The 13,941-nt window shown below is 45.5% G+C and overlaps 1 protein-coding gene across 1 annotated transcript in view; it reads left to right on the top strand.

Moving 5' to 3' along the window:
- Positions 1–13,941, top strand: part of LOC138582094 (arf-GAP with dual PH domain-containing protein 1-like) — a 144,347-nt gene that overhangs the window by 70,368 nt on the left and 60,038 nt on the right. The window contains exons 7-8 of the mRNA XM_069653049.1: positions 7,641–7,724; positions 11,366–11,428. Of these exons, the coding sequence (XP_069509150.1) occupies positions 7,641–7,724; positions 11,366–11,428 (147 nt within the window). The remainder of the gene's footprint in view (positions 1–7,640; positions 7,725–11,365; positions 11,429–13,941) is intronic.

The following is a 13,941-nucleotide window of genomic DNA, read 5'->3' as shown; positions in this document are numbered from 1 at the left end:
CTGCCTTCTGTTTCCCTGCCACAGAACAAGCGTCTCATTCCTTGCTCCTCCAGGGCTGGCTTGACCTTCCATTGAGTCCTTCTTCCATTTCTATGATTGGGGCAGCATTTTGACAACTGTACCGCATGTGTTGGTTCTGCAGTGGGCTTTTGCCTCCTCTTTCCAACTTCTTTATCTCAGTGGTATTTTGCATTAAGCTTGGGGAAGTCTCCCTCTTCCTCGTCCCAGTATTGTCAATAAGACCATCTACTCTACCATAACATATAAAGTTATGGGGGACCAGAGGGGTCTGAGTGGGTGATAAGGAGAGGGGGGCACCAAAGGGGTAAGTGAATACCACGTTCTCCCAGGGACATAATCACTGGTCCCATGAAGGATGTCCCTCCCTATGAGATCCATCCGCTGATTACCACCCCCAAGGGGACTGTCAGGTAAGGGCCTCACCTCCCTGGTCTCATGCAAAGGGGCCACCCCATGGAAACAATGACAATACCCTGGGATTGTTGAGGATGGTATATGAGTGATTGCTTTAGTAGTTGTTGTGGTAGTGCTTGCTATGGGAGATGGTGTATTAGTATAGTAACTTGTGTTTTAATTTCCAAATTTCTTTTATTTCCATAATCTTTTTTCATCGTTGAGAGAAACAAATATGGAAATTAAATCATGAGTTTCCACACTAATCAAACTTTGTCTCATTGAATATTAACAAAAGACTGAAAACTATGTAGCCACATTATTCCATTGAGCTCATCTGGTCTGCCTGAATGCTGCTGCATTTTGTAATTTCAATTTGATTCATTTCATTGTTTTCAATTGAAGGCACATACATATAGCTTGATTTCTTTTTTTTTTTTACACCACTATGTTGTACTGCTGTATACTGGCATAACATACTGATGATAAAACAGACTAAAGTAAGCTATAATTGCACGCTGCTGCACCTTCAATTGCTGAAATTGCCTTCTGTGTATAGATCACCGCAGTGACCTGGCAAGGCTCACAGCTTCAGCACAAGACCCATTCCGCACCTTGAACAATACAGAGCTCTCAATCTCTCCACCTGCCACCCCTTTGTGGGAGTTGAAACATATGACGTAAAACTTCCTATTACAACGACTGGTTTTGGTTTCTGACCCAAAGTTTCGACAGTCTTTGCCTGAACAAGCAGATCAGTGGATGGCCCAGCTCCCCGAGGGTGCGCCGGATAAAGAGCCAATTAGAAGCGGCAAGAGAGGGAGAAGCCCAGGGGGCTTGAGAGAACCAGGACCCTCATGGGAGGTGGGGCAAAACCGCACAAGAAAATGCTAGGTGTAGCGTTCAGAGAGGTGTTTGGTTACACAGAGAAATTGCAGTACCTGCCTTGCGAGGAGACAGAAGGGCTCAGCTCCGAGGACAGCGAGAGATTGGCGTGAAGTGAAGCAACCCCTAGAGTTTGCCGGGATTCTAGAGCAAACCGTGTCCGACACAGAACCCAGTTGACACGTTGCGGAAGCGGCTCCATGTCAGATGGATTCATCGACCCTCCCGGAGAGCACTGCCTAGAAGACAAAGGTATGCACTGGCTCTAGGGAACTGGGAGGAGGGCAGCAAAGCCAAAGAAAGAGAAAGTATGAGAGCAGGGAGAGCATAGGACAGCCCCAGAGTAGGAAGACCTGCAACAAGCCCCAAGGCAGGGTGAGCCCAAAGAAACCCCAATGCAGGGTGAGAACCAACAAGCCCCAAGGCAGGGGGATCCCAAAGAAACCCCAAGGCAGGGTGAGAACCAAGAAGCCCCAAGGTGGGCATAAAACCAGGAAACCCCAAGGTGTGGTAACAACTAAGAAGCCTCAAGGCAGGGTGAGTCAAAGGAAGCCCCAAGGCAGGAAGAACACCAGGAACCCCCAAAGTTGGATGGGCAAGGAAAGAAAACTAGAGGAGGAAACCAGAGTGGGACGAACCCCAGAGTTGGGATATGAACAGGAAGTCCCTGAGTGGGAAAAGAGGAAAAGAATAAACCCCAAGGTGTGGAACGAGTGACTGAGGCAAACCACGATGTGGCCGTGAAACAAAACCCTGGTCTGGGAAAGCAACTGGCAAGAAAGTCTGAAAGAATCCCAGAATAGAAGGGAGAAAGTCATTTTTGATAAACCCAAGTTGATAAAGGAAGAGATTGAAAGACACTTGGATGGTTGGGACTGTGCACCCAGGCAAGGAGCCTATGGTAAAGCCGCACCAGGGTGGGGGAAATGGCGAAAACTATGTTTCTGATTTTATCTAGTTCCTTTGCAGTGGGAGGGACAGAACACAAGAGGAAATAGGATTCTAGACCAAGGACTTCATTTATGTAAGACATCTATATAAGCACTCTTCTCTTTGTAGAACAGGACTTAGAATAGTAGGTTAGGGACAGTTTAGGGCTTGTTTTCGTTAAAGAATGAAAGAAACCATTCAGACAGCTTGCCGCTGTGTCTTTCTCTTGCTTCTGACCTACCACAGTGGCTAGAGATAGACTGGTATTAGCAGCCAGTTTGGACATGTGTTCATATTGTGGCATGGCATTTTTAATGGCAAAGCCAATTGCAGTATGTTCTTACATGGGGATACTGTCATATAGTTCCATGTTTTCTTATAGTATCGTTACTGACATTCTGCGCAAAGCAAATATGGGAATACTGGCATATATTGGTGCAACCAGCATTAAAATGCATGGACACAGCCAGTGTGAACATGTTTTTATATTGGCATATGTTGGGGGTAAAAGCATCATGAGAATGCACTGGGAAATGCTCCTGTGAACTATTGGTGACTTGAGTCTATTGGATTTGTATTAATGAGTTACCCTACAACACCAGTTACAAACTGTCTGGCTTTTTACCCAACCTTTCATTTAGTGTGCTTTAAAATGCACCATTTCAACCCATTATTCCAATGAATGTTACTGGGGTGACCCCTCCAAATCTCCTTGGATGGTTCGGCTGCCTCGGTACACTCGGTCGCTCTGGCATATTTGTGGTAAATATTGACTCCCGTCCAATTAAAAAGTTAAAGCTGTCACACGGATTAATTATATTTGTCTTGTTGTTGTCTTGTTCAGGCCAAGGCAATACTCCAAATTAAACAGTACTAGAGATCTAGTGATGTCTAATTGTTGTGTCATCTCAAGATGGGGGATTATTTTTTTCAAATGTGGAGATGGACGTGGGGTTGTTTGTGATTGTTTTACATGTGGGATGAATGATAGGGCTGAGTTCAAGATGACGCCTAAGTCTTTAGTATATACTGTTGGGTTTGGTGGGGTTTGGCGGGGGGTGCATAGGACCAAACAAGGTAAAAGGTAGTGTAGAAGTAGGAGAAATGTGTCTTTGTTAACTAAGGACAGACCTCTCCAAAATGTGTATGATGGTCCTTTTTACTCCCCCTTCAGCCCTTTGCTGTGGGGCAGTGAACATGCAGGGAGATTCATTTTGTTCAGTGTCGCTTAAATTAGGAAACATTTCCTATTAGTCAACGCTGATCTAGCACTCTCTTCCCCTCTATCTCTCTCTCTCTCTCTCACTCTCTCTGCTCTTTCCCTCTCTCTGTCTTCCTCTTTCTATGAGTCCAGCCCTGACTAATTAACACTAACTGACCCTAAAACAAACTATTTATAAGTATTGCTTTTCTAGGCCTTTGGTGGCAGAGCATAGCCTTTTCTGAAACTAATAGTTTCTTTTGGCTTTTCTCCCCCGAGTTTATGCTCTTTTTATTTAATGTCGAAGAGCTGTTTACTTGTAGCTGTTCATAGATGCAGCGATGAAGCTTGAGTTGCACACGTGCTACCAAAGATGGTTTATCCCTCCAGGCCAATGACTTCCATTGATGTGACTACTCTTCAGCCTCGAGTCATGTTTCCCTGTGTACTTCTGCGCTAATTTAGAGATTCTAATTTGGAGAAATTCAAGCAAAGATTTCTGTTGCGCCCCTGCACACTAAACACATTGAGAATGTGTGACCAGCACTTGAAGAAACTAGTCTCAAGCTAAGGGGAGCACACTCGTGTTTGGTCGCAGGAACTCGCATTCACCCAAACTCTGCAAATGTCTTCCTGAGATCAAGGAATCTTCTGCAAGGTTTAGTAGAGATTAATCCAAGAACCAAATTGACAGTACAAGTTCACAGGAAGCCTACATTAAAGATTCTGTTTGCAGATGTAATTTTACTAGGCTGCGCATTAACTAAAAGTATCAGTCCCACCAGTTTCAAAAGCATGTCCAGTAAATAGGGTCCACTACCACACAAATATTTCTGCTAGCTGAAATCCTGCAAAAGGCCCATAGAGTAGCCTAGATAGGAGATGGGACCTGCTCTGCCATAGTCTGCAGATGAAAAGTAGTTATAGAATCCTCTCAAGGCTTCTAATCTGCCTGACCAATATGTGACAGGCAATCTGGCATCCTTACTCTCCCTTCCAGCTTGGGCTGGGGATGTCCCGCTCTTCTGATACACCCATCCGTTAAGGAACAAAAAGAAAATAGAAATACCCAAGAGAACAACACCCAGCACACACACAGGACATCACAACTTCTCTCCATACACTACTTATATACCCTGGGTGCAAAGCACCACCCCACCTTATCCACCAACACTACTCATCTCGAAGGTCTGCTGATCCGAGGAATCTGACACTTATCTTTTCAGATTTTCCCGTTGCTGTGTTTTTTAGGTTTCAATGGTTTCCCTTGATCTTTTGGAAGTGCTGCATAGGAGGGAGACGTGGGATTTATGCCATGGAAGGTTTTTGAAGGATTCTGGATGGTGAAAGCAGTGGATGTGCTTCCTCAGGATTCTGGTTGAGAGGCAAGGGTCACGTGGGGAGGAGAGATGTCTGGATGGTGCAGCAGCGGATGTTCCCGAAAGGTTGTGGGTGTGAGAGTGTTGTGGCACTTAGCAGTAGGGTTCAGTAGGGTTCAGTGTTTGTACATCATTGTTTTCCATGTGAGGGGATTCTTTCTGGGTCTGTGTGGTGTGACGGTGTGTCCAGATGGGAGGTACAAAGAGGCTGACACACAGGTAGGTTTCAGTAACAATAACAGATTTATTACGATCACCACAACATAAAGGATTTTTTCTGTAATGTTTTTGTTAAAAAGCAAAAAGAAAGTATTTTGCAACAGTTCCAGAAAGGGGGTCCAGCCACCCTAGCTTGAAAGACCAAAAATAAAAAAACTGACATTTGTCTTCGGACTACAGGTTTTGTGGGGTTCCCAAACCCTTACCCATTGAGTACAGTGATAGGTCTTCCATGTCAGTTGCACTCTGGGCTTGGACAAGTCAGCAGGTCTCTTACTGCAGATCAGGGCACTGAGTGCTGTCTTTCCAGGACTGACCCTCTCTCCCAGGCTCTTTGAATGGCGCCTGATATGCCCTTCGCTGGTTGACCACCTTTCTCGTCAAGGGTCCTGGTCTCTGATAGCCCCCCACACTAGCGTAAGGTCCCTGGCCCCTTGTGATATTTGATCATCTCCTCCCTGGACTGACCTGATCTCCTGGAACCTTTCTTTCTAGCAGGGGTACCTGTCCAAGTCCTGCCTCCTCTGCTACAGTAGCGGTATCTTCCCCTCTAGCGCTCTTCTCTCTGCCCTAGATGTTAAAGACCTCAAGCTCCTTCCCACTCCTGGTTGGTTGATCCCCCAATAGTACTCCTCCATCTTCCACACACTTGCTCTCTCTAGATGGTGTTACTTTTCCACCAGCCTCCTCAGAAACGCTCTTTTCCTCTGAAGGTATGCCTCCCCGTCCTCCAACAAGTCTCTACCTTCTGACACCATACTTTTTCTCCAACCTCTTCTAGACTTGTCTAACCTCCAACTCTCTCCTTCTGCTTTTTTTCCGTTATCCTCTCTCTCGCCACTCACTGCCAAACTCCTTCCTCCAACTCCTATTTGAATGCCCTACCGCTTAAGACTAGAATATGCTTCTTATACTCTGTTCTCCCTCAGATGGTGCTTGTCATCAGAGGTTGCACCAGTGTGGTGTGGTTTGAGCTGACCCATGACTGGGCCATGTGCCTAGGGTCATGTGGGTTGGGGTTTATGGATTAAGGTTACTTTAGGACCAGCAACCTGTTGGGATTACCTGGGGCCTTTAATTTGCTGATGTCTTCTCTCCCTGCTGGTGCATCACTACAGCCCGTCCTAACTTGTGTTCCCCTGGCTCCCCACCATGTGACTTTGCAGCCTGGAAGATTTTCAGTTAGTAATTTGGAAATACAGTGCTTTGGTCACAGAGGATTCAGGTTTTTCATTTTCCTGTAACTCAAGCACTTGTTTGAGATCGATTTGTGTTCATTTTCATGCACAGTTAGAATGTGCTGGTCTTTCTGGATTCATCAAGCTGACCCAATGTTTGTGATGCTCAGAAATCTTGTTTTAACCTTCCTTCGGCAGCCGAGGGAAACATTTACCAGTGCTAAGCAAGTCCCTAAGGGGGTCCAGTTTGTTCCCTTCCCTTTGCGCACAGTGGCACTGGTGAGGTGGTAAAGTCTCCTGTGACTACCCCCTTGACAGTCATGTGTGTCTGTAGAGAGGTTGAAGTTTCAATCGCTCTTGCGACCCCTGCCATAGTGCTTGGACACAGTGTGGATGGTCTGGGGATCCCAAATATACTTTCTCTGGGCCACGCATCCATCCACCACCTTGAATGTCACGCAGACCCATTGACTACCCCACTGAGTGTAACCAAGGTTAGGAAAGGGACTTCACTGTGGTTGCCAGAAGGTTGTGGGTGTGATAATTGTGGGATTGTGTAGTAGTTGGGTTGAGCATTATTTAAAGTTGCTTGCATAGTGTGTGTGTTTTCCCCATTTCACGTGGTTCTGTTTTTGCCATTAGGTGTTGGAATGTGCACAGAGGGAGATGTGTTGCAATGTTCTTGTTGGTTTGGCGTCTTTTTTCCGGTTCCTCTGGGTACTTCTGACATTGTGTGTTTGCATATATACAGTGGAAGAGGTGTTATATTGTGCTCTTCTGCCTGAATGCTGCTATATGGCATACGCGTCAAGTCATATGGAGTGTGAGCATTGAATGCTGGTGTAGAATTGTGTTGTGAGAAGCAGTACATGTCAATGTTAGATCTGGCAGGGGATGGGTGTTCTGGTGGGCGTCCTTTTTTGTTACCTAAACTACAGGAATTGGAACTTAACTAAAAACGCTACCTGAGTGTAACAGAGGACTCCAGCATCCTTATTGCAAGTTGTAAATGCATTTATCATGCACATCTTTGATAGTGTGCAAATTGTGAATATATATACTCTACAATGAATGAATATGTATTCTTTTTTGGAAATGACGCAGATATAAATTAAGAAAAATAGTGTTAGCTGGGTGCTGGCCGTTATGCAATCCTCCCAGTACAAGGGATGGAAGTGAGGGATGGTGTAGGATTTCTGGCAATATGAGATGGTGTAGGCAAATATCGGCTGTGGGAGCTGGTGTATGTGAGTTCCGGTTGTGGGGTAAGGCATAGAAGCTCTGCATGTGACGGTGGTGCTGGTATAAAGGCTATAGTGGAATTGTAGGGGCTCTGGATAAGCAGCGGTTTGGGGCAGTTTTGAGAACCAGCACTATTGAGGCTGACTATTGCAATCTCCACTTTTAACTCTTTACTCACTTTTCTTATTTCAGGAGATCGTAAACTGGTTCAATGCCATCCGCATGGCGCAGTTCAACTACCTAAAGGTTGCATTCCCCACAGCTGTCAACAAGGAGGTAATATTGGAAACCGTTTCTCTTCACACCCTTGTGCACAGCCCCAGCAGTAGACTAATTCCAAATATTTAGTGGAAAACCGCTCATGAATGTTTGTGAAATATGAAACTGCAATATCACTACACATATCAAATGGAGAACGCATGGCAAAATATCAAATATAAAATCGACATAGGTACCCAGACCACAACAATCACTTAAGGTGTAGCCATTCACCCTAGGTAAATCATTACAGAGTTTGTGTCTGAGTTGTTTAACCATCTTCTGAACAAATGACTCCAGGTAAACTGGACACTCAGCAAACCATGAAAGCCATGGGATTGTAGTGGAAGAGCATGCTTGTGGTATAGCCAAACAATGACCAGCAGAAGATAGATGGGTCTTTTCAGAGGCATGCAACTGTTCTACCAAATGAACCAACTTACGAATAGGAAAGACATAATTGGGTCACAAGATATATATTTCTAAAATCGTTACATTTTTGGCTTCAAAAATGGCAAAATAAGCCCTACAAAAAGTAACAATGATCAATGGATAGGAATCAATTAGTCCCATCATCAAAATACTGCATTGACTTCCTATTGCAAATCATAATATAATCCTGATGCCAATACATCTGTTGGCAAACATTAGATAAAGATAATCCACTTTCCCAGTAATCCTTATTAGCAAGGCATGAGCAGAGTGAGGGGTTGCCAACCACCCTTTCCGTCACTTTAATCTGTTACTTTTCCCAGAATAGCTGCTTCACTACAGCTACATCTTCTCGAGTTACTTTACCAGGGTCATTCCAGGCATAACCCATAACCAACTTCCCAGGCCAAAACAAAAATGACTTTAGCCATGAAATCCTCTCTGCTCCACGCCAGAGGTAATATTTCTCCAAGGTATCGCTTATACCTGATTTGGTCCACTGTTGCATATGCGCATAGTCATAGAAGGACTGGCCTCAACATATTGTGTATCGGGATAAGCTTGATCCCCAACTCAAGTTATATTTAAAGAGTAGATTACCCCTCTGGTATAAGCAAATTAGCTTTTAGGAAGACGCTTCCAGCTCTTGTCTGGGGTCTCATGTTACAAAGGCACGTTCATTATTTCGAAGAAAAGGCAGATGCTATTGCTTTCCCCCAGTATGCCTTTGGAGGGGCGTACAGGTATTTGCCTGCAAATTGTGCTTTGAATCGACGAACCCCTCATTTGGCCTGCTTCTATAGAGTGTTGCTTCTTGCCACGTAGGAGCAGCATGACTCAGTGGCAGCAAAATGTATTCCCAGGTGCTCAAAGGAGGCTATCATTTGCAGCAAAGCCTCTCAGAATGATTATAGCCCCTTAAGCTTTCTTGTGCTTCATAACCATTACCTCTGCTCTACCGTTTACCACCCACCCCTTCTCTATGCAATATGTCTCTAAAGTCTTCAGTAAATGTATGAACCCATTTTTGGCGAGTCCACTTGTACACTAGAGAGTACATAATTGAAAGCATTTAAAAATAAATTCAACAACACAGAGGCTAGTGCACAGCCCTGGTGTGCCCCCTTCTCTGTTATGACCCTGTGAGCTACTTTGTTCTGCAGATCATATCTTACAGGCCCAGTAATTCGCTAATGAAGCGGGGCATCCACACCTTCATCAAGGGGTGTCTCCCACAGTTTATTTGCAGAGAAATCCTTGAAATGTGTACCCTGGTGCATATATAAAATCAGAAGGGTACAATCTCTGGTCAGAAAAGGTGCATTCCTATGGAACGCTCCTTGACTACAGACAAAGATGCAAAAGGACACACTTGTCATTTGAAAGGGTCAAAATGCTTCTCAGGGAGGGACTTGGGTGCTCAGTTGTAGCATGACAACTTGTGAATGCTGTTGACTAATGACGGGTAAACAGACTTTTCTCCCCCAAAGGCAGAGAATTGGTGGGCAAATTTGCTTTTTTTGCTGTTTCCCAATCACAAAACATTTCTCTTTTTTCCACAGAATGTTGTGGGTAAAAGGTGAATTTTGGCTATCACAGATGGTTACATCACTCAAGTGTGATTCCCTACCTGTGGTCTGTTACTTGAATTGAAAATGAGACAACAAAGCACTATGAATGAATCTGTATGCTTTTTTGAACCATGTGCATTAGTGGTGAATTGCAGCTTGCCTAACCAAATGGTGGCTGGTGGTGAATAATGGTTTATTATAGAACCCTAATACACAGCAGGTCAATTATTGTTATATCGCCCTAACACTGGGGTTCCTCCACCCCTGGGGTGTATACTTATATGACAAATAAAGGAAGGATACGCCCAACACTTTATAAAAACAGCCCTATTTCTAAGCTTTATCTGTCCCTCAAGAAGAACTCTCCTGTCCCTTGGACCAGCTGCCACTACATATCGCTGGTGGGCCGCCTATCTAATAGGGATAGCGAGGAGACATTCCTAAGCTCCACTAAACACCATTTTTTATTATTAATAAAAAGGTTTCTTATTTTTTATATGTGCAAACGTTCTACTAGTTCCCTTTTGCGTAACTAAAAAGACAGAGAACTGGTATCTCCTAAAAACATACCTATGAAAGGTACTCATTGCAACTTTTATTCTGCCTCTTTCTCTGAACTGTATCCCAAATCATCTGCTAAAACTACCACCCAGGTGTGCCATGAAGCAAAGCATTCCGTTGGTCTGCCAGTTCTCAGCAATGTATCCCTATATATTGAAAAAGGATATCAGCTTGGGAAAGGTGTCCAGGCCATTCTATCTTCTTACAGGGCCTGGGAGTCAAGCCTACCAAGAAGGTTGCAATGGCTCTGGGGAAAGGGAGTCAACCACTTCAGTCTTGTGGAACTTTTATTTGCTTTTCTGCTATTCTAGACAAAACTGGACAAAACTGGAAAGACTCTGGGGAAAGGGAATCAACCCCTTGAGTCTTGTGGAACATTTGTTTACTTTCTGCACCTTTTGGAACTTTTATTTTGAACTGCAAAGCTTGACTGCAGCCGGACAACCAAGAAACATTTCCTTTATCACATGATACATGGTTTAGCTTGTGAGGGATAGGTTAGGATATGGACACAGGGTGGCAGACTTTACTTTGGGACATTCTGTCAGTTTTCATTAGCTAGTTTTGTTGAGGCAGCGAACCTCTTTTAGATATTGGGTCAGTTAGGTTTTCCTTCCACTTACCTCCATTCTATGATTTAATAAAAGTCTTTGCCAATCAACATGCCACCCTTGTGTCTGTCTCTTACTCCTACACCCTCACACTCCATAAAGTTAAAGGAACAATGGTGAGATGTCCCATGTTTATCAGTGGTGAATCTGGGATTGATTCACTATTCGGGGGAGTGTGCATTTGACCAGTAACACCTTAATCCACAAATGCATAAATGCTAAATAAATCTTTCAGATGAAGTCAAGTCTGTCCCACTGCAGTGCATGTTTCAGGATTTGACATGCTGTGTCTCTGATCACGTCCACTGTGCCATACCACAGTTAAATGTTCAAATGAGGTTCTTAGCCCAGTACAGGACTGTCTTGACAGTGGGAGGGAGAAATAGAAGGAGAGAGAGGGGTGGCATGGAGATGCAAGCTTTTTAGAAGGCCCTTACTCTGCTATTAAATTGAGACGTTGATACAACACTGTTTTCTTTCACAGATCGTTCACAGAATGACCCAGAACTTTATCAAGGAGGGATACATGGAGAAGACGGGGCCTAAGGTAAGTGCCAATATAAGCCCAATCCCAATGAAAAAGTAGAGCATGGGGAGAAGAGGTTAAGGGCATAGAGGAGGTTGTAATGTGAGGGAAGAAACCAGGGCTCAGTTAAAATGAGGACTGATTTCTTTTCCAGTCATGTCAGAAAAGAGTGGGTGAGGGTGCCTGGAATGCTGCGGCCCATTGCTGGAACAGTGTTTCTGATGTTTGTGAATCTGCTTAGATCACATGCTGTGCATATAGTCCAAAATCTAGTGGTAATAGGGAAAAGGGACGTCGACATGGGCGTGACTATAACACTATCCCTAACGTGACGTGTAGTGTACCCAAAATCCTTCACACGTCGAGGTCCCACCAGATTGTTTTTTTTCACCTATCTAGTCGGTCGCACATTATGCAGAGCTCGTAAGAGTTTTATATTGCTGTTTCCTATTTCTTCGGCGGATTGTTTGCCTTCGATGACTACTCGACGGCTCTTCGATGCCTGATCTTGTCCGCTGATGATCCATCAAGTGACTGCTCTGTGACTGTTTTCCACTTGGCCTTGGCCATCCGGCCTGGCCTTTACAGTAGGGAGCATAGGGCCCTCTTCATACTGTCTTCTCTTGAGAATGCCTTTCCTTTGGTCTGGCTGTCGTTTCCCTCCTGCTATTTCGAGGATGCCTTTTTTGAAAATTTGAAATTTTGCCTCTGTTGCAACAGCGTATTCCCCTGTGAACACACCCATCGCTGATGCCATTGGTGCCTCCCTCGTGATCACGACGAGCGTAACTGTAAAGCCTGTAAGCTCTTTTGGCCCTAGACCCTGAAAGACAGGCGTACGAAATGGTGGGAGGCATACGCTGTGCAGGCCGCGAGTCACTCTCCCACTGGCACCGCCGCCTCAACAAGGAGTCTGTTGGCAGCAGTGGCTCCGATTTGGAGGCTGTCGACCATACCGTGGAGCCCTTGCGCTCCGACATGTCCATACCCGGCCCCGACATGCATGCCACAGCAGTGCCATGGGGAAGCCACAACCCGGCAACAAAGACACGTATGCGCCACTCGCACCAAAGCACACAACCCCTAGCTTTCCTCCGGCAGAGCCATCGAGGAAGGCTTTTGTGCCTGCAGCCCTGTCTAAAGTCCTCACTGTGGCATTCCGAACATCACAGTTCAACACCATCTGCGCACATCCCCTTACGGCCTACGCATGGCTGTAATTCCTCCTCTGTAGCAAGCGTGAACTCTAAATCTATGGCCTCCGACGCAGTAGCGTCGAAAACCGTGGTGTCTTCGAAATACACACCCAAGCGTGTCCACTCATCGAAAACACTCACAAAGCATCGGGAGAAGCTTTCCAAACCTGTTTTTGCATGTTTCGGACCGCAACAAAGCCACCCTTCATTGTCCGAGGACTATTGTTCAGCCTCTACTCCTATTTCGGAAGCCCTGCACCAGGACCCAGTTCCTTCTGCACAGCCTTTTCCCCCTCCTGATCCTTCAGACTCTTCTGAATGGGCCAGGGACAGGTTAGAGGCTTATTTGAATAAGAAGGGCAAGTTCATTAATTTCTCGGGCCAATTCAAAGATATTTAGAAAAGACATAGGGATGTTGACCCCTGCCCTGTCCCTCCTAAATCACAGAGGCTCCACTCCCCAGGTGCTCAATTTTCATCCCTGGTTGAATTTCATCAGGACCCCCAGGTAGACTTGTTTGTAGATGATTCAGGTGACCCTAGCCAAGACAACCGAGATCCTACTTATCAGGACCCCGATTGGAACCCTGTTGATGACCAGAGCACATAGCCTACCACTCCCCCTCATGACTTTGACCCACTAAAAACTTTTCTAGACACTCCTCCTACTCCTCAGATTAGAGACTCGCCTATTACCAGATGATGTTCAATAACCTTCTAAATAGGGCGGCTGACCATTTTTCAGATTACCACACAAGGAGTGTCCCTGATTCAGACTTTGTGGAAAACATCCTTAAGGAAAAAGCCCCGGTCAGCCAACTCAATCAAGAAGCGTCTGCCCCCTCATTGCTAGCACCATCGCTCACATGTGTGGTTAAACCCTGTGTTGAGAAAATGTTCCACCGGGGTCCTATGGACCCGCTCTACATCAGAGGCCATGCCATCCCTGATTCCCTGGTCGTCACTACTTCATGGAAGAGGGCTGGGGTACCACTGTCCTTGTCGGAATCCCCTCCCGACAAGGACTGCAAGAAATTGTATGCTCTTGGCAAGTGTGTCACCACCTCTACTGCCTTCTCCACCAGAATAGCCAACAACACCACGCTCCTAGCGAGCTACAGTGACAGTCAGTGGGGTGTCGTCCGAGAGGGCCTTCAAGAGGTCCCAGAACCCGCTCGCACCCCCCTTTTGGCCTTGGTTGCGGAAGGACTGCAAGTCACCTGGATTATTGTTAACAATACCTTGCGGGGCGTGTCCTTGCCAAGGGGACCCTTCTCAAACGCCACACCTGCTCAAAAATTCAGGCTTTAAACCAGAGACCCAAGCCTCCCTGATCAA

Source organism: Ambystoma mexicanum, chromosome 3q (genome assembly GCF_040938575.1).
Source record: "Ambystoma mexicanum isolate Mex_15411 chromosome 3q, UKY_AmexF1_1, whole genome shotgun sequence".
Lineage (NCBI taxonomy): Eukaryota > Metazoa > Chordata > Amphibia > Caudata > Ambystomatidae > Ambystoma > Ambystoma mexicanum.
The sequence above is the reverse complement of the archived record's forward strand: the minus strand, read 5'-3'. Positions and strand labels throughout refer to the sequence as shown.